The sequence below is a fragment of the Strix aluco genome, chromosome 8, assembly GCF_031877795.1.
Source record: "Strix aluco isolate bStrAlu1 chromosome 8, bStrAlu1.hap1, whole genome shotgun sequence".
Lineage (NCBI taxonomy): Eukaryota > Metazoa > Chordata > Aves > Strigiformes > Strigidae > Strix > Strix aluco.
In genome coordinates this window covers 3,925,455-3,948,450 of record NC_133938.1, presented here as the reverse complement: position 1 = coordinate 3,948,450, position 22,996 = coordinate 3,925,455, and the positions used below count along the sequence as shown (strand labels likewise).

Below are 22,996 nucleotides of genomic sequence, written 5' to 3'. Positions count from 1 at the left end.
GTTTTTTTCTTTAGTCTCAGCAAGGCAAAGTTTTTGCAGGCTTTGACTATGCTAAAGATAGGATTTTGATAGAGAAAATGTGAGGTAAACTGAACTTAATGTGAAAATGTTATCAGTCGTGGTGTAAGGTGTAGCCAGCCAAAAAAACTGGCTATTTGCCTTCTGTGTAAAAGGTAATTTAAAAAAAAAAATTACAACAAAACTAATTAGCAGATATTCTAATGCAAGAAAATGTTGCTGTTAGTAAAGTTTCTTCAATATGCCAGAAAGCAGATGGTGGCAATGGAATAGCGTTTTCTTTTGCCAGCTTTTCTATATGCTTTCTAAACCTGCAAGAGCTTTTGCTATTCAGTATTCAAATTTCTGACACTCTATGATCTTTTTCATCTTAAAACAGAAATAGAAACTGAAACTTAAAAATGTAATCAAGTCAAGCTGTCTGTTCATCAGATCATAACCATGGCTTTAAAAGTTTGATTAAAATTTTGTCTACACAGTGTAGTTACAGGTTTTGAGAGCTCTGGACTTTTCTGGTTTTAATTTTCTTCCTCAGAATTTAGTTTTGCAGCACTGGGACCAAGTGAAAATGGATTTTAGCTTGTATTTTCAGAGTCAACACATTCAGCTTAATCTTTTTCAGTGTGTGTGTGGGGGGAAGGGAATCCTAACTTATATATATATATATATATGCCCAACTCTTTCATATATTTGTAATGATCCACTGTCCTTTGAGATGTAGATACAGTTCCACTTCCCCATGATTTATGGCGATTGTACCTTAGATTTTGCTGTAACTCAGTGTGGTGGCTCTGTACCGAGCCTGCAGGATGTTAACTTCTCTCCGAGTTTTAACTTTATCTTCCACTTGCGTGGCTTACAAACACAGCAGAAACACAGAACAAGTAGGCTGCCTACCAAAAGGCTGCTTTTTTTTCTGCCCGAGTCTATGTTGTTGATGCCAACATGATACTGATGCAACAAAACACGTCCTGATTTTTATGGTAATTCTCTGTTCTTCTTCGCAGTCTGCAATATTGTGAGAGTAGAAACATATCCATGGAGCGGCAATCAGTGGCAATTCTTTGTGGGCAAAATCCTCTGACTTTTCAGTTTGAGAAAGGCTTTGAGCCGATGGCAATATTTCTGCAATTATTTTCAGAAACAAAGGCAAGAGAGAGGAAGGTAGGGAGGGAGGAAAGGGAACTATCGAGCTGCTTTTTCTGCTGTATGATTTTAAATATCTATGTATTTTTGCCAGCAGTTTAATTTTGCATAAAGCTTAAGAAAACCTGAAATGGCAATTTTTCACATGCCACGTTGAACTCCTCGGAGTGCACAGAACAAGGAAAAGACATCTGCCAGAAAAAAAAAAATTAAAAAAATTTGGCCACTACAACCAAATATGTACTTAACAGGATCTGAAATGGGAGCCAAGAGGAAAAGTGTCAGGTACATCAAAATGAAAGAGAGTTGTGGAAACGGGGCTGCTAGTGTAGATCCACAATAAAAAAATAGTACCTAAACTTTGTTCAGATTGCCCCATCTGTAACTTGATATTAATCTGTTACTGACAAAAACTCCATGGAATATTAGTTCACCTTTTGTTTATTCCTTAAATAATCACACATATTTTTATTATCAACATAATTTTTCTCTGTGTGAAACAGAATAATCCTCAATAGGGAAAATGGGCCCATTCTTCGAGATATCAGTTCTTTTAAGTGTTCTTTATTCTGTTTTGATGATAGATTCTAACTTGAATTTTTGGTTAATCATAGGAAAAATTTTCACCTGTCCTTTAGGAGAAGGAGAAGCGGGAGAGGTTGAAAAAGGAGAAGGAGGAGGAGGTTGGGGCTTTTGCCCAGTTTGTTGCTTTGGTGAAGGTTTTGCTTTGTTTTTGCTGGTTGACAAAGTCTTGAATGGCTCCGGCTGCAGAGAGACCTTAGCAAGAGGCACAGACTGAAATATATGAACACTCTGATGGTCTCCAGAAACAGCTAGGTTATTCGTGTGATGTTAGACAGGCGAGCTTTGGAAAGCAGTCTAAGAAGGCTGTGCTCATTGTCAGGGAGTGGGGTTTATTTGGCTTTTTGATGGAGGGCAGGTTTGAAAAATTCTTTATTCCTGTCTGCTACGGAAAATCTAGAGAGCCTCCTTGGTCGTGACCTTGTAGCACCGTGCGTCTTGGCCAGAAGAGAGGTACCAGACCGCCAGCTACTGCTTGGGCAGCGCGGATAAAGAATGAGGACGGGCACTGCCGAGAATAGCCTGGGAATACACAGCTCCCCGCCTTGGGTCCCATAAGGATGAGTTTGTCACAATAAATAAATAACAAGGGGATGGTGGGGGATAGAGATTAATTGGGTGACTGTACCACCGCCAATGGAGTCTCACCATATGGTGGACATAATCCTGCTTTGCTGATGTTGGTTTACTCACCAATGTCAAATTACATAGAAGCAGACCTGGAGGCTTTGACCAAAGCTACCAGATCTGCTCATCACACAGTTTCATCTTCACTTGCCTTTATGCATGAAGTCAGGCATTGCAAAACCAGCTATTTAGTCACCCTAAATACTTTTGTTGTTATTGTTAAAGCGAGTTAGAAAATACTCTGGAGAGAAATGTAGAAATGATTTCTTGTTTTTCAAAATACCTAATAAGAAAAAAAAGGCAAGTGAAACAGGAGCTGAGAGTGACTGGCAATACCCCTTCTAGGTGACTTTGGATCCACTCTACCAAGTAATTTTCTACATAATGTAGTTGAAGGCTTCCTAAGCGGGCACTGCCGTTGCCATTGTAATGGCTGTATTGGTGGGAATGATACTTTATTATCTAGAGCAGCGGCTTGAGAGCTCAGCCCCTGCTTTTTACTTCTTTTAGTAACTGTGCCTCTGAAGGTAAATCACTTAACCTCTATGTGCCTCCTTCCTCCCTGCGTAAAGTGGGCATAGTTATGCTCACCTTTCCCACAGAGGTATTGTAAAGCTTAGTTTAATGTTAATAAGATGTTTTAATTTCCAGGATAAAAGGATGTTCTATAAATATACATTAGAAGTAATAATAGTTTTAATGTATGCCATTATTTTATAACAGTGCTTTTCTAGTTTTAGAAATTTTTTAGTGGTTTGAAATTATTACAGAATCCGTTTTTGTTAATTAAAGATTGACATTCGGGCAAAATTTGTTGAATTGTTCTATAAATTCAGATCCGTGTGCACTGAGCATGCCCAGAGCCGTGCTCACCTGCACTTTGGGATCATCAGTACGGCCCTTCGGCTTTTAAAACAACTCTTTGATGCATGTGCTCAGAAGTTTGATGGCTTCTAAATAGAATGGTTCAAATATTTCAAAGCACTTGAGATTCGTATAGTGTGAAGCAATTTAAAATTATTGTACTGCAATTAATTTTAAATAACTGAGCACTGCATATGTCTAGAAACCCATACAGATCCAAATGGAAGCTCTCTAAAAATTGGAATGATTCAATAAATTTAAATCACTCTGAATAAATGGATATAAGTACTGTAAATCATTTTGTGAGGGGGATAAGCAAATTTTCTAGAAGTGAATCTGAGGGTAGAGACTCTAATTAGATTTTTTATTTTGGGGTTTATGATGATGAAATGTAGGTTAATTTATATTTCCCAGGGATCTGAGGGCAGCTCTTGTTGATCCATATGGTTTCTTGTAGTTCTTACATAGGCTGCTTTTTTTTATTTCCCAAGATTACAGAAACTTAGCAATCCAACTTTGCACATATTTTTTTCCATTACAAATATCTTTCCCTCCAAATCTGTATAAAAAGACATGAGAAAAATATTGGTCCACAGCTAGAAATGCCAAGTATATTTTTAAATGCAGCTAAAAAAATACTGCAGCATTAAAACATTGTGCAGCATGGAAGCTAACATTTTGTAGAGCTGGGCTGCTCAATGAATATGAATTTTTATATGCCTAAATCACTGATTCAGGTAAAACCTGTATCTGTAGGTACCAAAGTGGATTACTGTCTGATAGCTGTTCGTTAGCTTAGAGCATGTTCTCTGTCCTTTCCTTACAGATGTATTAGAAAGATGCTATCTAATGTAGGAAGGCTGGTAAAAATATTGATGCGAGACCTATCGGAAAGTAATGTCATTTCCATTGGCTTCAGCTCAGCTCCAGGAAAATCCACGTGCCGGTTCCTCCTTCTGCCGCAGCGAAGCGCGGTTGTGTGCGGCTCTCCGCGCCGTGCACTTAGCTCTAGGATTACAATTCCTCCCAAGTATCGGAGCCAGAAATTAGAAATTAGTGCTATGGCCGACACTTCCCTGACCCTTCCGTTTCACTGTTTCCCTAACAGCCATGGAAAGAAATAGGACAGCGCAGTCCCTCTTCATGCAAGTGCTCGGCGCTTGCTGTTGGCACGCGAGCTTCCTCCGGAGACGTTGCCACCTCTCAGCAAACGGCTCGTGAGGGTCCGGCCACCGTCCCGCGCCGGCAGCGAGGTGTCCCAGCTCCTCAGGGTGGGACACAGCCCTTCGCGGCCGAGAGTGCTGTTCCGCCAAGATAGTCATTGCGGTCTGGGGAGAAAAATTATAGTTGAATTTGCCATATCTGGTGGGCTCTTCCTGGGTGGAGGAGCCGCAGAGAGCGAGAGGGGCCCCGCTGCAGGGTCTTCCTTAAGGCCTTACCTTACTTTTAGACAGTTGTCATTATCTTTGTCTAAAGGTCATGGCTAAATTGAATAAAAGGAAAGCTGTGTGTTCCTGTCGATGCACAATGGCAGTATTGACTTTCCTAATCCAGTTTGCTGAGGGGTGAGAGAATTAAATTAGATATCTAAGCACAGAAATTGAGAGCCTTTGAAAACAAAGATAAGGAGACAGCCTGTATTTTCCTTTTCCTGGGAGCTCTGGGCTCAAGATTTTGCAGGTGTGTCATCTGATCCATGGCTTGCATCGATCAAAACTGTGCCAATGCATATTTAATTAGCAAGGGGACCCTGGATGCATTATGGCCATCATCCCTATATTGAATGGACTGTCAGACTTTCTGAATGCTTCCCCACCCCCCCGCTTCGTTGTTTGGGGAGCTTCTGCATTTTGTCTGAGCAGCTAAAAGTTTCTTTGTTTTTAGCTGGTGATGCATACAGCACCACTGAGGAGAATACAAACAAGTAAAGTCCTAAAGTGTTTATTTTGTCTAGGAAAAAGGGCTGAACCAATTTGAATCCTTTGGGTAGCGGATTTTTGTATCTCTTGGAATTAAAAAAACACAGTCGCATGATGTTTACTTTAAGAATATTTTATTATAACAAATAAAATCTGTGCTGTGGGATTTCTTAAGGAAGCCTTTGATGACAATTTGAATTAAGTCAAAATTAACGTTTGCTACTGCAAAGGAATAAATAGAAAATGTTCCAGAAATGAATCAGTAAGCAGGAATCAAAGGCTGTAAACTGTTTTAAAAACAAACATTTAGAAGTGAATCAAATACTTGTTTGTAATATCAAGGAACAAATATGGGAATACACAGATTCTCCACATTCTAGGCTATCACACGATAGCAGTAAATCATTTATGGGCTTGTGAGAACAAAGAAAGTTGATTTAAAATGAAACCATTTTGATACCGCTTTAGGGTCTCGCAGCCTCACGGTGAAGTTTCGCGTTCTTATTTCCTACGACGAGGAAAGTAATCGGGAATTTCAGCGTCCAAAAAAAGTTAGCCAGGGAGTTGTGGAGATCTTTGTTTGCATCTACCTTGGTACAAAGCCGCCCCAGCAGACAGAGTGTTGCCTGATAAACAGATGTAATACACAAAGTCTGCTTACAATACCGAGCAACAGACTGTGGGCACATGTTTTGGTCTCATTCAAACTCATCAGCATAGTCTAGCTAGCTGTTTTGTTGCTAGTCTACTTACGGGGTAGCTTAGTAGCGTCTTACTGGTGAAGTAACAAGGAGGGTTTTTGCCACAAAAGTTTTGTGGCAAGGGCTCATGGGAAAATCATTTGCATACATCTTGTTACAAAGGCTGACTACTTCCTGGCTTAGACAAAGTGTTGCCTGATAAACAGACTTAACACACAAATGTCTGTCTGGAATAAACAACAGCAAGCTTTGATTTACATTTCCATTATCAAAGATAATCTCTTTCCCAGTGTACAGGAATTAAGAGTCCTCGCCTTATAAAAAAAACCAGGCTGGCACCGCAGGGATTTTACCACTGCAGAACCTTATTCGAGAGCTGCAGGGATGGGGTGTACTGTACAGGGGGGTATAAAATAAAACTGGAAATCTGGTACGGATATGTACATGTGTGATGGTGAGGTGTATGATAATGAAGCACTTTGAACTCCCTATAAAAGTTGACTTGAAAGCGATGGCTGGAGTTAAACGGAGAGCCAGGCCTTCCTTAAAAGAAATAGTAGTAGCCACCAAAATAGCCATAAATAATAATTGTAGCATATATGGAGCAATCCCTATGTGTTTATATTATAATGTATAATGAAGGGAAAGTGAGTGTAAAAAAGCCTTAGTCCTGGTGCTGGTTTCTGTTTGTAAATCCCTTAAGCTCACCACGTAAGACTGTATATAAAGGAGCATGATTTAGATTTTTTTTTTTTTAACGTATATAAATCTTTGGTAGAATCCATGCCCAAAATTATAGATGAAAAATTTATTGCATGAACACAACCCAGCCATATAAATTTTTTATTACAAATAGGACTCTGAAACTTGAATAAAATATGTCAGTTTATTATACAATATTTCCCCCCCTAAAACATGATATGAATGGAAAATTTAACTTGTGCACTTCTGCGGTGCTTCTGCGAGGTGCTGGGCTGGCAGTGGAGGAGAGGGAGCCCGCTTTATTTAGCTGCAGAGCAGGCTCAGCATGGGCAGTGGCAGCACAGCCTTGCTCATCTGGCATTGCCGGTAATTTTTTTTCTCCACTATGCGGGGTTCACCTTTACTGTTCAGAGGATAGATGCATCTCCACCTGAGTTAGCATGCTGGCTGTTAGCGAGGGCCTGGTTTCTGGTGGGGGCTGGCTCTACATAGGTAAAAAATAATCTTGACACCCATTAATTCGGTTTGCGCAGACCAGCAGACAATAAGGCCGGTGCCTGTAGGTCACTGCCACCCAAGGTTGGATTCAGCACGCCCTGGAAAACACGGCGTGTCGAGAAAGTGTGAGTGCCCAAGAAAGCATCCTGTTTCTCCAAAGTCAGGTAGCCATGAAGTGGTTTAGCACTGGGAAGTGCCATGACACTCAAAGCGGGCTTTTTTGGTGGAGGAGCGTAACAACTCTTCACCGTCTGTGTCACGGTCTACGAAAAAGAACAACATTGTCAGTCTGTTGACATTGGTCCTGTCCACGGGCCAGACTTTCCTGGGAAGGTTTTATTCTTTCCAAACAATGGAGCGTTCCCTTCCAGCGCCGCGAGCCCTGCTTCCACACAGCCGTCGTGCAGCCTGGCTGGAGCTGCGCTCCTGCTGCAGCTGAAAAGGAAAATTGCGTATTGAAAAGTCCAGAGCTTCCGTCCTGGAGCTGAAGGTCCCTGCCTGCTTATGGTTTGAGATCAGGCAGACCAGGGTCTCGGGCGTAACTACCTCAGTCACGCTGGGGTAGCATATGCTTAAGAAACAGATCCAAAGAGGAACACAAAATACAGACGTAGTAGGAAACGCTACTTTGGAAAAACTAGCTTGTTTTGTTGGGCTTTTTTTTTGCTTTATCCCTTAGTCATAGTTGATTCTTGGAAGTAGAGAGTAAAATAGGTTCGACATGCTTTTTATCCTGTTTCCCCATGATTACAGTTGATACCAGATCCCCTTCAGCTTCTCTTGTCCAGTAACCTTGACTCCAGTGTACATACTCAGGCTAACTCCGGCTGGTTCAGGGTTAAAAATTCCAACGACTAACTTTTCTTTAACTAAAAAAGGCCCCAAATAAAACCCATTGTGCTATTCAAGGTTAAGCTTCCTTAAATATAAAACTAGATTCCTTGGTGATTTTTTTTTTTTTTTTAAATCAGCAATCTTAATAGTGGTTCCTCACTATAATATTTCCAACTCCATCTGAAATCATTTAAATCCTCCCCTTAATAACATGCACTTTATTGTAATATACAGATTCTTTGGCTTCCTACCAGCCTTAGCTTAAGGCACCAATGAAACTCGTTGCCGCAGGGGGCCGTGGCTTCAAGAGGGGCTCGCATCTACTGTATATTTTGTTTTGTATGTTTTCCAATGGCTCTAATTATTGCAGGTGGTAGAATTTAACTGGCAGTGTTGTTGCTAAAGAAAATAGGCATAAAGTGTATACTGTTTTGCAGAGTGGCTATCAAATATATAGAAAAGAGAAAATCAAATGAATTGTTAAACTGCTCTATAGTAAGTGATTTTATTGATTTAATGCAAATGCTTATGAAAACGATCTTCCATTTATATCAATTATGTATGGGCAAAAATTAATTTATTCCTCCGGTCACCTGTTTGGCTAACTGACTCAGCAGGACAGACATTCCCCCTCCCGTTGTAGCCGAGCCCACAAAACACAAAACATTCAGAAAACTGGAATTTTAAAGTTTCCATGTGCAAAACAACAAAAAAGCCCCGACAGGAGTTACTGCCAACTGCTGAAAAAGCAGAGAGCGAGTGGTGGAGGCTGAGCAAGACTCTCTCGTCCTAGGCAAGACTGTAAAATACAACGGCTCTGATTTTGCCAATCCCTTAACCATGTGGCGGCACATTTATATGTACCGGATCATCTGCGGCATCTGAATAAAATCAGGGAAGCAAAATTCTGCATATAAACATTTTGGCTAAGTGCCTTAACTCAGTCTTCTTATCTGGGGTTTCCACAAGATGCCACCTTGCATAACAATGCTGAGCATACGCTTGCCCAGTACATGTTTTCGGTAGCCTCCCGTGATCTCTACCGCCGTATAGATTGGTTTTAATTCTACCTCGTCCTGCATTTTATTGCCCCGTGCCTCTCCATGAAGAATAGTGCTTAAAGCCTTTGTTGTCTTTTTTAGAAATTAATATTTAATTTCAGCAGAAGGGGTGGGTTGCAGGAAAACAGAATTAGGAGAAATGTTATCGCAGTAGCCAGAGTAATAAAAGAAGAAAGTTAAGATTCAGTATGCAAACAAATGTCCTACGACCAGTAGAGTCTCTCTTGTGCCACTAGCTTTGGTGTTGGATAAACAGCACTCAACACAAACAAAAGTACTTTGTTTCTCAAAATCCAGGAGCAGCTCGGGCTCTGCGTGCTGCCCACCGGCTGCAGGGCTGTGCTGGGGAGCGAAGGTGCCAGCCTGGGGGTGAGAGCGCCGAGCCCAGCAACTGCGGCTGCCACTGAGCCCTCATCCCTCTCGCTGCTTCCCTGGATTGTTTCAAATTTTGAAAGGAAAAGATGCTTTGAGTCCCATATTTCTGCAGTAACTTTTTCAAAATATAAATTTTTGTGGGATTCTGACCTTACTTTAAACATAAAGCCCAAACGCTGATTGAACCATGGCTTGCTGGAGGAAAAGAAAAACCTGAAAAATAAGCAAAAGCCTAATGCCTGCCCTGTAAAATGAAATCTGTTGAATGGTGACTTTGAATGTTAACTAAATATTTTACATTTCTAATATTTTACCATTGTTTCTACCTTTGCGGTATTAGAAACGTGAAACTTCTTGCCAAAATCTAGTGTCCAGAATATAACAGCACTGTGCATATTACCCGCTAGTCTATCTGCTGTCTCTGATTTGAGCTTCAGTTAAAGATAACTCAGAAGATCAATATTTAAAACAAAATTGCAGAAGTGAGAATAATTTTTTTCACTGAGCTTCACTGGAGAAATTATTAAAAATAATAAATACAAAAGAGAGGAAATGGATTCTGAACACAGTGGGAAACATACCGCTTTTTAGGAGAATTTCATTGATTTTAGATAGAAGTATCGGGACTGAAGCTTTCTCTGCTAAATATTCTGAATGTTTATATTCTGAAATTTATCAAAATTTGTTTTGTGAGCACTTTTTTTTACTTGCAGTTTTTAATTTATACAAGATTGTCCTCTAAGCTTCTGAATGATACCTAATGCATACAGTCAGCAGGTAAAAAAAAATTTGAATATTTAAAATAGGCATTTTCTTTATAGTGCTCTGCGGTAATTAAAATCTTCATTTGCTTAAAAGCAAGGAACCTTTTTAAAGCAATAAATTAGCATTGCTTGACCCAAGGTCACTAGTAGTACTGCTTCTTCCAGCGCTATTAATACCTCAAAGAAAAAGAAAGGGTGGTGTTATCACTCTGTTGCAATAGAAGTAAGATTTTCAATTTAATCACAGTTAAGTGTCATGACCTTTTGATCTTGCATTGACTTCTCACTGAAATGTGGTCAAATTTCAGACAGCTAATTCTAAACTCTGCAAAGTCAAGGTGGAGTCAGAAAATAGGTTTGGCACGATTGGGGGTGTTTTTGATGCAGTAGCAAGTGGTTTCATTTCCTAAGTTTTGTTTCACAGTAAAAACTTTTTTCATGGGATCAATAAATTACAGAACAATTTCTGAGGGGGGAAAAAAAGAAATCTTTTTTCTATTTGTATTAATTGCGAAAACAGTAATTTGAGGGTTTTTTTTTTTTAAATATTTTTCCACACAGGTAAAGGGACTTTTTTTCCCAATTCATAGTGATAGAAATAATTAAGAAGGAAAATACGGTTTGACTAAAGCTTCTGCTAAGAATAATTTTTGAACCAAAGAGCAATCATCTTCACATAAAGTAGAGTTAATAATGTGTAAAAAATGCAAAACACTCATATTTACACATATCCTTTTATAGGTCATTTTATTATTTTAGGCAAATAAATTGTGTTCGTTGGAGAGTGTTAGCTGGGAGTTTGTAGGACCCATTATTTGCACAAGTTCTAAAGCAGTTCATCCAGTATCTGGTCTCATTTATACCACTGCAAATCAGGGGCAATGCAGTACATTTCAGTGATCTCGTAGTACTGTAACCACTGCGAAAGTATGACAAAATCAGCTCTTCTATCAGTTTTGCAGATTTCGTTCCAGAAATGTGTAGACAACAATCTCCACGACTTTGTAGTGTTGCTTAGTTACCTTTATATGCCTGCTTGAAAATATGTTTTGAGACTTTACTATGTGTTGGATTAAGGCTCTGGTTTGTATACAACATAGAGGCTGCATTATAAAAAACATGTAGGAGAGTAGTTTAAATATGCCTTCTCTAAAAAGAAGGATTCTCAAAGCTTAATTTATGCTAACACACACACCAGGCACTCTGTGTAGTGCCGTAAACAAGATTCCCTTTTTTTTTCTAGCAAAAATATTACCTAGGCACAGGACTTTTGCATTATCATGTCCTAGTGCAACACTCCTGTCCTTAGTTTGTACTCTCAGCCTTTTGAGGAAGTCTGGCGCCTCTGATCTATTTTCCACAGCAGACCCTGTAATTTTTGGCTGTATTTTATGTTTTTCAGATTCAAGTCAATCTGAAAGTCCCAGCCAGCCAAGTGAAGCTGATATTAAGGACCAGCCAGAAAATGGTAAGTTCTTACCTGCTGCTCCTGCTTTGGGATATTAAAACAGCCCATATTTATAAAGATTTTTTTCCTATGTCTAATATAAAAAGATTCTTCGGAATAATTGACATGGGATAGCTACAGATAGGTTGTGTACTCTCCTCCTAGTTAAAATGCTACCGTTTCACTAATCTAAGGTAGCATTTCTTTCTCCAGTCCTGAAGAGAGACATTTTTTTCTTTTAGAAATAATTTTAATTAGGGAGATGCCATTAAAGAGCCTGCTGTATGCAACCCTTATCCTTATTCCTCCGTAGCAAAGGCTTTCAATCCCTGGGCCGTGAGTCATGACCCCCTAGGGGTGTGTGCTTCATCGCTTTCATTTTTATCTATGTGCTTTTAACTTCATTTTGTTTATTGATGCTCTCACATGACACACTGAGGTACCTAACTTTCGGTATGTGGCCAGCCATCATTTTAGAGTGCAGGATCTCAGATAGTCCCACGAAACAAAATGGTTGCTTTGAAATATGTTTCTGCAGACCCGTTCTCTACTGCAAAAATCTGCTAAACAAAACTGAGCAGCAACACTCCCAAACGTTGCAGTTTCAGGGCAGGACTGCACACCTATAAACATACCAGCTGCTCAGGCAGGTACCCGCTGCGGGACTGATACAGGTGCTACCGGAGTTGTCTGTATTTTTATATCGGCGTGCTTTAAAGGTTGTAGATACTACGGTTAAGCAGGTCAGGGAGGCTCAACTAGACCTTGTTGCTCCTTCTTCTCTGTATGTTCACAATACCATTGTTTCAGGTGGCAGCGGCTTGAGCTTATTTGGAAGTAGCAGCAGGACTGTGACTTTTGGGAACACTAATATTCTTTGAACTGGGACAGTTTTAAAGTGGAAGCGATAGCTTCTGCTGAACCAATGGCTTGCTTTATAAAGCAACCTGAAAAAAAAATCATTCAATAATAGTGAATTTCTGTAGGGACTGTATGTGAAAGGATAAGTATGTGTGTAAGGGAACAGCTTCTCTTCCTTTTTATGTTTAAGTAAGGTAGACCTCAACAATTTTTGTTGGCCCATCGGCAACTGAGTTTTGTTTTACTACTTATATTTAGGACTTAGAAATAATGTCTCCCAAAGTGAGTGTTTATTATTAATAGTTTTGCTTGACTTTTTTTACCCATAACCAGATTTTTTTTGTAAGACCTAAATGTAGATGGGGGATCCACTGTACTGGGGTCAACTGTGCATACATGGAAAAGAATTTGCATGAAGGGTTTATGTCTCTAAAACCTGTCACGAGTTTTGGGATATGTAAATCCATCTCATGTAGAAATACTGTATCTATAATAATACAACTGTGATTACCCTTTCACAGAGCAACTAACTGCTTTTGCCTCAAATCCCTACAGCTTTGTATGTGTTCAGTGCGTATTTTGGGGACTTTCTTAGGACTGAACAAGCTGCAAAGTGGGAGTGATGTTGAAGGGCTGCATTCACATCCGGACTGCATTTGTACCAGGGTATAAATTGCAGATAGAATTAAGGGAAGAAGAAGAGGTTTAGGTACATGAAAAACTTTAAAATGCCAGTATATATCATAGGACATAAAACATAGGGCTCATTGGGCTGGTAAGATTTTGGCTTTTGGAGTTCCTGTATTTTCCTCCCATTGAAATACGAAAGGTTTCATATTTTGATAGATTTTGTGCTGCTCATCTCTAAACATACCATCTTAAAACATTTCTGTTGTTTCTGAAAGACAGTGCCTAATTTCCCTTATCAATCCTGTTCACAGAAATTCTAATTTGTAGCCAAAGGATTGCGAGGTTAAGAGAAGAACTGACTAAACTGTGATTTTTGTTCTGCCAATTCTGCTATTTTTTTTGTGGGGAATATGTTGCCTATGTTTATTAAATCACATTTTAATTTAGAATGTATTAGGCACCAAGCATGTTATTATTTCTTGTTTAGATAATACTCTTTCGCAGCTATTAAACCACAGTTCTTCTTACCCTGCAGTTTCTCAGTCTTAAGGAAGCCTGTTACTCAACAACTGCCCCATAAAACAGCAATGTCAGTGTTTAATAATGTAAAATCTGTAAGAGCCTAGTGAAATGAAATATCTCTGATTTGGAACCTGACTCTTCCTTTTAAAACAAGCTTTTAGTGAATTCTTGGAACTTTACTGGTGACCTGCAAAAGGTACTTTTTTTTTAATAAACAGGAAAAGGATTTTTCTTTTTCTCAGTTTTACTAAAGGGTATTTTTCCCCACCACAGCAGAAGCCTCCTAACTGATTACGCACCTTTCGCAGTGCCTGTGTGGGAGATTTTCTTTACAAATGCATCTAACACAGTCTGTTGGCCCTAAAGGGGTTGCTCCCCCTGGGCAGACGCTGAGCTCATTCTCAGCACACACAGCCCCCAGCTTGCAGTGTACCCAGTGTGTAGATCAACACAGATCTGCAGCTCTTATCTACTGAACGTGAGGATGAAAGCAAAACTGCAGGCTTTAGAAAATGAAAAACTGCACGCACAGAAACGGACACAATAAATCATATTAACTGCGTTGTTCTACACTTGCTGTAGACCCACTTCCACAGGGCCTGATCCAAATCCCTCCGGAGTTGATGAGAGTCTCGTAATTGATTTTACTGAGAGTGGGAATGAGCCCACACAGAGAGGAATTTATTTTTTAAATAAAAAAAAAATAGTATTGTGAATAATCTCATTCCCACTGACGGTAACAGCGGAATGACCAGATTGAGGGCAGATTTGGAATCATTTTGCATGTGTTTCTGGAAGGCACAAAGAAGTGTATCGATTAAGTACTACCTTTTACATGCATGCATTCCTTCATTTAAAAAAAATAAATCTTTAAAGGCCTTGTGAGGGTTATACAGCCTCTCTACTTGCCTGTTAATATCCTTTCTGTTCCACTCCATAAATTCTAGAGCTATTTATTATACACATATATTTTGCATACCTTGAGTAATGTAGGTTCAAAAGGGTCAACTATACAGCCCTGAAAAAGAAGGCCTCCTACTACAGATTTTAATTTATCATTCTAAATTGTATGTGTTATTTTGGAAAGCCTGTATGTCTAACCTCCATTAAAGTGAATTTCAAGGCAAAAAAAGCTTTTCTTTATTAGAGCCACTCCTTTTTACTAGTGGGCTTTACAGTTGCATTTTCTGGAGCAGAATCATCACAGACAGAGAAGAAGGTGACATCTTCTGCTCTCGGTGGCTTGAACACCAACTCTAGCCTTTTCTTCAGCCTTCATTAAGCCAGAATGGTTTTCAAGCAGCCACTCACTACTGCAAAAATTTACAGAAAATTAAGTATTTAATTTTTTTTCTAAAGAGAGAGAGAGAGATACAGCATGATGGTCATGAAAAGCAAACATGCAGGCGAGACAGGGCTCATTCGTGCATGCGTGGTCCAAGGTCCAGATGTCTTGTCCTGGAACCAGGGGTAAAGCTAACGTGTAACTGAATGGTGTGCATGGTGCTGCTGTCTCTCAGGTCTGTTAGCATGGGAAATTGCTGCTCGGGGAGAGGAGGAAAACCCAGAATTTGTCTGTTTGTTATGTGGGTGAGGAAATTTGCAGGAGGGATGATGAAAGAGACCAGCAACTTCATTTGAAAGGCAGGAGCATGTTCCGATGTCCTGATATTTCGCTCAAATGAGTTTTTTTTTCTGACCAGCTGGGTGGAACACCCGTGTGGAAAATTCCCCACTTTTGTAGTTGCCTAATGGTATGTAAAAGCTTCATTTCAGTTGGCACCGCAAAGTGATTTTGCAATTCACCCAATCAAAAAAAAAGGTTATTGATTTTAAAAGCTTGTTTAATGCACTGGTTTGGTGTTGTATTTTATAAACAAACTAGTTTTCAGTGAACTGAGGATGACAAAATGGCTAGTCTGATGTAGTGAAGTGACTGCATGCCTGGGGATCAGGAACAACTGAATTCCCAGCTCAGCACTGCCGTGGACTCTCTCTAGGGCTTTTATTCTCTCTTTCAGTCGTGGAAACGGCTATCGGATAGATTTTCTTTTTGTAAGTAGGATTATTTTAAACTTTTGTAGGAAAACTTTTCAGTCTTTTTGTCTGCAAAGTGGGGATATTTGTGATTCTAGCTTTCAGAGATTCACTGAATATTAAAAGTCAAATCCTGCCCTGCTCCAGCAGGAGTTTAACTCTGGAGAAAGGCAAAGAGGGTGTAGCACAAACTAGTTAATAATTGTGGTACAGCGTTGTGTTACTGCTGTCAGTAAATGGATGTCAGACATCCACCAGGCGATGTTTGTGTTTGATGTGGTAGTACTAGAGAATTAATAACTGCAGCATAAAGGTACACACACAGTGTACTGTGTAAAGCAGAAGAATGCTGTGTCATTTTCTACAGACAACTGATGTCTCTCGAGCATGTGGTATTGTGATTTGATAACTCAAAGTTGGTAGCACTTTAATTGTAGATTAGCAAATTCTTTTTAAAGAAGTTGGTAAATTCTCCCATTTCAAGTGAGCAAGACAGCATTCATTATTACAGCTGATTACAAATGTGTGCCAAATTCATTGCTCAAACAATTTCTGTAGAGGGAGAGGCATTTATCTAAAAAATAAAAATGTTTAATGCCAAAACCAAATGCTTTTTAGTTTTAATGTATTCTTGCTGCTTTGAGCTGCAAGTACCTTAACAGCACTGCAGGAAATGAAAGGCACATTGTTCTTTGTAACATTAAAAAAAAAAGAAAAAACAATGATGTACCGTAACTCACAGAACTCGTTTTTCAACCCTGCAGTAATTACACTGGACTTGTAAATATCATCTGTGAATTCTTTGCTTAAGTAGGGCTGGACTTGAGTTTTAAATCTTAAAAAAATGTTTAAGTATATGCTTACTTTTCCATGCCTAAAAACATAAAGGAAGAAATTCTGGTCCTCAAGCTGTGGGGGGAGAGAGAAGGCAATAGTGGGAACACATGCAAAAAGTTTCCTTTGCTTCTCTAGGCAAGGCTGGTCATGGCAGGCGTAACACAGCTTTGGCTGCAAGGAAGGAGGGGATTATGTGGGCGCTCTCAGCTGTGACTGAACTTGATGCCAACACTTACTCACCGAGGAGGTGCTGCAAGTGCAGCGGGAGTTGAGGTGTCTGGAGGGTCAGCTGTCCTCGGGTAGGCCCCTTAATTCCCACCTGAGGAGTGCACGGGCATGTGCAGTTTCTCTGAACACACAATGCTGAAACTGGTACTGTTAGAAAGAAAGTACATCGTCTCAGATGACTAACATTCCTGAAACACCATATTTGCAGCAGATAACCAAGCCTTGCAGAGAAAGTTTTCAATCAGTTACAGTTGCAAACAGGGTAATACAGTAATGGCAGCTTTTATTAGTGTTCTTGTTCATGGGATCATTTGCATCAGAATCTTATAAATGCAAGAAGACTCTCCTCTCTTGTTTACAGAGCAACACTGAGGAGTTATCACAGCCTGAGGGACTAATCTAAAATTAACTTTGCTTCAGAAAAAGCTTTAAAAAAAAAGCCCTTAGCATTTTCAATAAGGAATCTCATAGCTGGCGCTGAAGTCAAAGCTCCTGGTGATGTCAGCTTGTTTGCACCTTTGTAACTTGCCAGGACCAAATTCTGATCGGATTTGCACCCTTATGGATCGCATTGTCTGCTGGGAACAGCAATGGGGAACTTTGTCCAGGCTTGAAAGCTCTGGCCAAGCAGGGGAGCTCCGGTGGGGCTGGTCTCTTCTGCCCTCCTGCAGGCTGGACAGAATCGGCTGTTGACTCTCACAGGACCCATCAGCTGATTGATGAAGGTCTGATGAGGTCCAACCTGTGTTTCATCACCCCCTAGGAGAGAGAGTGCATGTAGGCAGTTCTGAGAGCCAGCATCTCCCAAGGAAACAAAAGCAGATATGTCTGGTTATAAATTTAACTTATGTGGGATTTAGTCTTGCATTTTTTTTATCTTGTTTCATTACAGATAGATTCAAACTAGAAATTCAGTATTTTCATCATAACAGTCTAGAACTGAAACTTTGCAGCATCCAGCTGTATTTCCCAGCCAGTTTCATGACTGTCATGAAGAAGCATCTGAATAATTAGGAAAGAAAACACCATTTTCCCCTATTACCATATTTTCATTGAGTTTCACGCTCAAAGTCAAATGATTTTGTGGTCCAGATTGTGAGGCACAGTTACACCATTTCCAGGATTTAGCAGGTCCTCTGCTAGGCTCAGAATTTAGCCTGCTTATCAGTAGCTGGCACTCTCTTGAGGAGACCCTGTGATGGCAACAGCGAAGGGTGTTGACTGTCAATCGGGCAAGATACGCAGTCGTCAATCAGGGTCACTTCTGCAGCCTCTGCTGGGGCTGAGTGGAGAGCCTTTCTCATCAGTGACCCGCAGTGTTTGAGACTTGAGAATTGACAGAGGACTTCAGTTTTCACTGCTGCTAACCATTAACCTTCACAAGCAAAGCATTCCCACAAAAAATTCATCCAAGGCAAGTATGACAGGAAATATTCAAAGCATGAAATGAATGCTTATAGCATGACAAAGCAGTGCTTGAAAGACATGAAACGTTCATTACGCTTGGAGTGGCTGAACGCTGCAAAGGAAAGGAGAAATAAAAATGTGGCTAGAGTATATATTTTTATTTCTCCATATGTGTGTACAGGAAAAAGTCAATGAACCTTTCCAGTGGATAAGGTGCATAAATACAGCTGTGATTATTCTAAGACATTTCAAAATATATTTTTATTCTGTTGCTCCATTCCATTCCTTTCCGCGTGTATTTATCCGCAAGATAACAGCAAGGGCTATCTAGAGGGCAGCTTGGAAATGGGCTGGCCAGGAGCCCTCTGCTTCGAAGCTCCCATGCCTCAGTGAGGTGAGTTTCCCTCACTTGCTCTGCAGGGCCAAGGCTTTTCTTTGCCCCACAGCAGTGCCAGGTTGCTGCCTGCTGCCCCCTCCTCTGCCACAGGATGCTGCCCCCATGCCCTTTTACCTGTGTCCCACCTTTGCATGTTGAGAGGTGCCTCAGTGCTAACTTTAGCCAGTCCTCCTGGGGTCCTGGGAAGGGCGGCTGGAGCTGTGAATAATCTCCAATTTTCACTACAACCATTTCTTTTTTCATACATCTTCTTGAGAGACTTGCTGTTTAATTAACAGCTGAGAGTTGTGTTGCGTCAGGGTAATCACTACTGCCTGAGTAGACCGCAGGCCGAAGGATGCTTTTGAACACCACGCTTGCCCACCAAGAAGCTGGGCACTTAGGGAAAGAAGTTTATTTGTGGTATGGGCATCATTTTAATTTTCTGTCCAGTACAGAGGGGAGTTTATTAGTGGGAAGTGAATGTGATGCCAAGGCCTAACTTGCAAAACAAAACCCCAAACCTATCTATTTGTCTTTCGATGTAAGAATTTCCTAATGCCTGTAATGTAAGACAAAGGGAAAATTTTACTTGCAGGAAAATTGCCTTCCACAATAACCAAGAAAAAAAACACGAAACGCCCACACCAGAGCAGCATGATCCAAAATGTGAACTTTTTACGCCTCCCCAACCTTCTAGGTTAGGCTTCCAACCAAGTGATCTTTTATTATCAACATGATATACCCTTGACATAATTTGGTGCAGTAAAGCTTCTTCTGCTGAACTCGTGATTTCATTTACTGGATCTGATGAAAGTTCTGTGAACCACAGTAAAATGTGATAATTAGTAGTTTAATTCTTTTAGGGTGTGCGTATTAATTGAAAAGGCTTGAACTATAAATACAGGGCCTGTGGATAAAAGCATACTCTGAAATCAGTCGCTTATCCAAAGTATTCATTACTTCACATCTATTTAGGTAGTGTCTCTTTACAGCAGTGCCAGTCGGCTGTTGAAGTGAGTGGGAGCCCTCCACTCAGAGATCGCAGCAGCGAAAGCCAGGCTGACTCGCCGCTGCTCTCACGCGATCGGAAGCACTCCCTGGCCAAAATTTTGCCCTCTGTGGTCAAACCACTGGAAGTTCAAAATGTGTGTGGGGAGCTGTGCTCTGCAGAGGAGCTGGCGAAGCGCTGGCTCTCTCACCGTGCAAGCTACAGGAGACAGAAAGGGGCTGAAGGTGGTGTTTGCCAGCCGGCCGGCCGCAGCATCCTCCTCTCCCGCTCGAGGTGGAGGTGGCAGCGGTGCGGTGGCAGGCTGCCCATCTCTGGCAGCCGAGGGGACACGGCTTTCTGCTGCTCAACAAGTCCACCCAGAGCATCAGAGGTCCCCCACGATTCGAGTCCCAGCCAGCCTGGCACTTTATGATAAACTGTATTTTTCCTCCTACTTATACACTCATCCGTCACTGTATTTGGGACCACCAGCACCTAAAACTCTGCTGCTTCAGCCAGAGCTTGGTTCATTCGGCCGTGAATGTCAGAGTGCAGCACGGGGCCACCGCCGAGAGCTGCGATAAGGGATCGTGCTTTCTCGCTCGCGCTCATGTGTTCTTTTGTTCTGACTTCCTGACCGATGCAGGAGGTATTCTGTTGACTCTAGGCCTTTCCAAATATATATATATACACTACGAAAATGTATGCTGTTATTTCACACCTTCCTCTGGTTTCTCTGTGTGGTGTAGTGCCTGGATGAATCATACCTGGTTTTACAGGTACAAGGTGATTTTCATTCAAATGTGTTCCAGCCTTCATACTCATACTTGGTTTGCACAATCAGAAAAAAAATCTATATATCTGCGTGTACTGCAGATTCATGGGTTAATCAGGTGCTTTCCAAGTAGCCTTAATTTTGTAAATCTGAAGTTGTGCGCAGGAGCAAAGAGGTGCACATGAAAAGCAATGCACAGCTCCTGAAAGCTGTATGCTGAACTGTTGCTGTTGTCAAAGGAGGGCACTTTGGTGAGACCAGGCTCCCAGGAAAAGCTTCATCACTTCTATAGCTGATCAGATACTATTTTTTAATTGCACATACTACTTTTTAATTGCAGAAGTTGCTAGATAGGAAATGGAAAGAAAGTTTACAGTGACTCTCACAGAGCTGTGAAAATAAAATCCCCTCCGAAGCCTGGCCATAGTGTGACTGAAATGGAAAAATACCAGATCCGTTTCTTGGAAAGTGAGAAGGAGACTTTTATTTGCAATGTTTCACAAATATTTTCCCAGGAACGACATAGCGAGCATGGCAAAAGGGGGCAGGAGGAAGGTGAGGCGAGCAAGCCACGCTTGTAAACATACTCCTTTAACTCTGCTGTTGTTATCTTGCACACAAAGGGTGCCGCAAGTTGTTTACAGCGGTTCATGTTATTCGTTTCTGCTCCTTTTTCTTCCGTCAGTTCCGTATCTTCAGTTATACAACTTTTTTTTTCTGGGTTGTGATAGTGTCCGGATAGATTTTGGCGGTGGGGTGGTAGAAAGGTGCCAGTTGATTAAATGTGCTGCTTACTATGTGCATTTCATGTCTGCTGTCTTAACATTTTTTTGTTAACCACTGTTGCAACTGAAGAAAATGCTGAAGTTTGACAGTTGGGAGTTACTGCCGAGTATGTGCTGTAAACTGTATCATCCCTTTGCCTTCTCCCCTTCTCCCCCTCCTGCTGAAACCAAATGATTTATAAAATGCCTTCACATTCTTGAGTGAGTTCACACTATCACCTCCAGGCACTGCACTGAGGAGTCTTAGGAGTGGAGGGGAAGCACAGATCTGATAGCTGGTATTTTTCTCTGGAAGTGAAAAAAAAAAAGCAAAAGAGGGCTGATTAAATTTAAAGGAGAAAAGTTTCCTGCTGTGCCCCAGAGTAAATGTGTAGTCAGTGAAGCACTTTCTAGTAAACAAGAGATGTACGTGGTTATAGTGGGTTTTTATTATTACACACTGCCATTGTTTTCCATTTTCATAAGATTCAATTAATGCAATCATTTTAGAGTGTCTCTAATCATTACCTCCCATCCTCCCTCACTCGCACTTGAAACAAGGGGATCCGCTGCAAGCCACAATCTGGCATGAGGAGCTGACACCTCACTCCTGTCACTGGTGAAAGGAGGCACAAGAAAATTATAGGGCTGCTACTGGGGATCGAGATATTTTTCTTCTCTCTCTCCAACCTTTGCAGAACGCATGGCCAGCACCTCGAGCCCTGGCTGCGGTGTGCCCTCCCATGGGCTCAGTGCCATGTCACCCCCAGCAGTCCCCCCCCGCCCCGCCCCAGCCCGTGGCAGCACTGGGTGACAGAGGGAGAGGTGGTGCTTTGGGGGTGCAGCATCTCATCAGGTGAGCCAGGCCACAGGGCGGCACTTTCCTACCAGCCAGGCACAAGGGTGTCAAACACCAGCCCGTGGTGGGCCAAACCCGTTGCTGGCATTTCTTCTTCCAGGACCATAAGGGAGGAATATCTCTTATGTAGCTTGTAACGCTCACTCGCAGAGAATCTGGACCTCTGTCCCTGTTATTTTTTTTACCTCGGTTCCTTACTCTTAAAATCTTATCTGTAACAGAAGGCTCTTTGACAGCTGCATCCCCATCTGAAAACCTGCTGGTGTTTGGGGGGTGTCCCCACCTGACCAGCTTTGCAGTGCAGACCACCTGCAATTTTCCCACATGTTATATCTCAAAGTCCTTAAAAATCAGGGAATTTGCTTTCAGGAAGTTTCCAATAGCAGAATGCGGAGAGCTAGCCGTGTCCCCCATGCCATACAGAGGGGAGCCAATTTTATTGTACAGCAGAGCATGCCATAGCTTGAGCTGCGGGAGGAAGGGAGGAGGTGAGAAGCAGGAGAGGATGGACAGCAGCTTGATGGACTGAGGTGGCTGTGGTTTTGAGGCAGGAGGGGAACCCCACAGATTTTTGTGAGGGAAGACTTAGAGCAGGGCTATGGTAGCGGGCCATCACTTAATTTAAAGCAATAATAAAAGGGCTAGAAAGGGTATGACAATCTGAGCAAATGGCTGAGGAATGAGGCAGCCCAGTATTAGTGAATCCAGATTTCTGTCTGTCATGGCCGTGACAGATGCATTTGCAGTAGGACTGGGAGCCGTCCACTATTAGAAGGAAAGGGAAGTAGAGATCATCCCGTGTACAATATAAATGTAAGTTGTTATTACTACTATTGCTATGTCAGCCGTAAACTGTTCCCACGAGAACAGAGATGCAACATCATTGAAAAAGAATGTCTTACTGTGAAATGGGCAGCAGAAACACTGTGGCATTATCTGCTGGGTAGTGAATTTACCTTGGTGACAGATCATTATTCCCTCCTGCAAATGAACCAGATGAAGGACAGGAACACAAGGATAACTCAGCAATACTTGTATTTTACAGTCTTCTGAATTTAAAAAACAAACAAACAAACATAGACAGATACAGATGTAAGGATAGAGAAGCATGGCATGTTAAGAGAGATTGCCTGTGGCAAGATATGGGGAGAAAAGCAAATTTTTTTTCAGG

At 41.2% G+C, this 22,996-nt stretch overlaps 1 protein-coding gene across 13 annotated transcripts in view; it reads left to right on the top strand.

The window, feature by feature from the left end:
• NFIA (nuclear factor I A) overlaps positions 1-22,996 on the top strand; it is a 253,806-nt gene that overhangs the window by 125,074 nt on the left and 105,736 nt on the right. For 12 of the 13 annotated variants that reach the window (XM_074831872.1, XM_074831873.1, XM_074831882.1 and 9 more), the window contains exon 3: positions 11,494-11,559. The exons of the other annotated variant lie outside the window; for it this stretch is intronic. In XM_074831872.1, the coding sequence (XP_074687973.1) occupies positions 11,494-11,559 (66 nt within the window). The remainder of the gene's footprint in view (positions 1-11,493; positions 11,560-22,996) is intronic. 13 annotated transcript variants of the gene reach the window in all.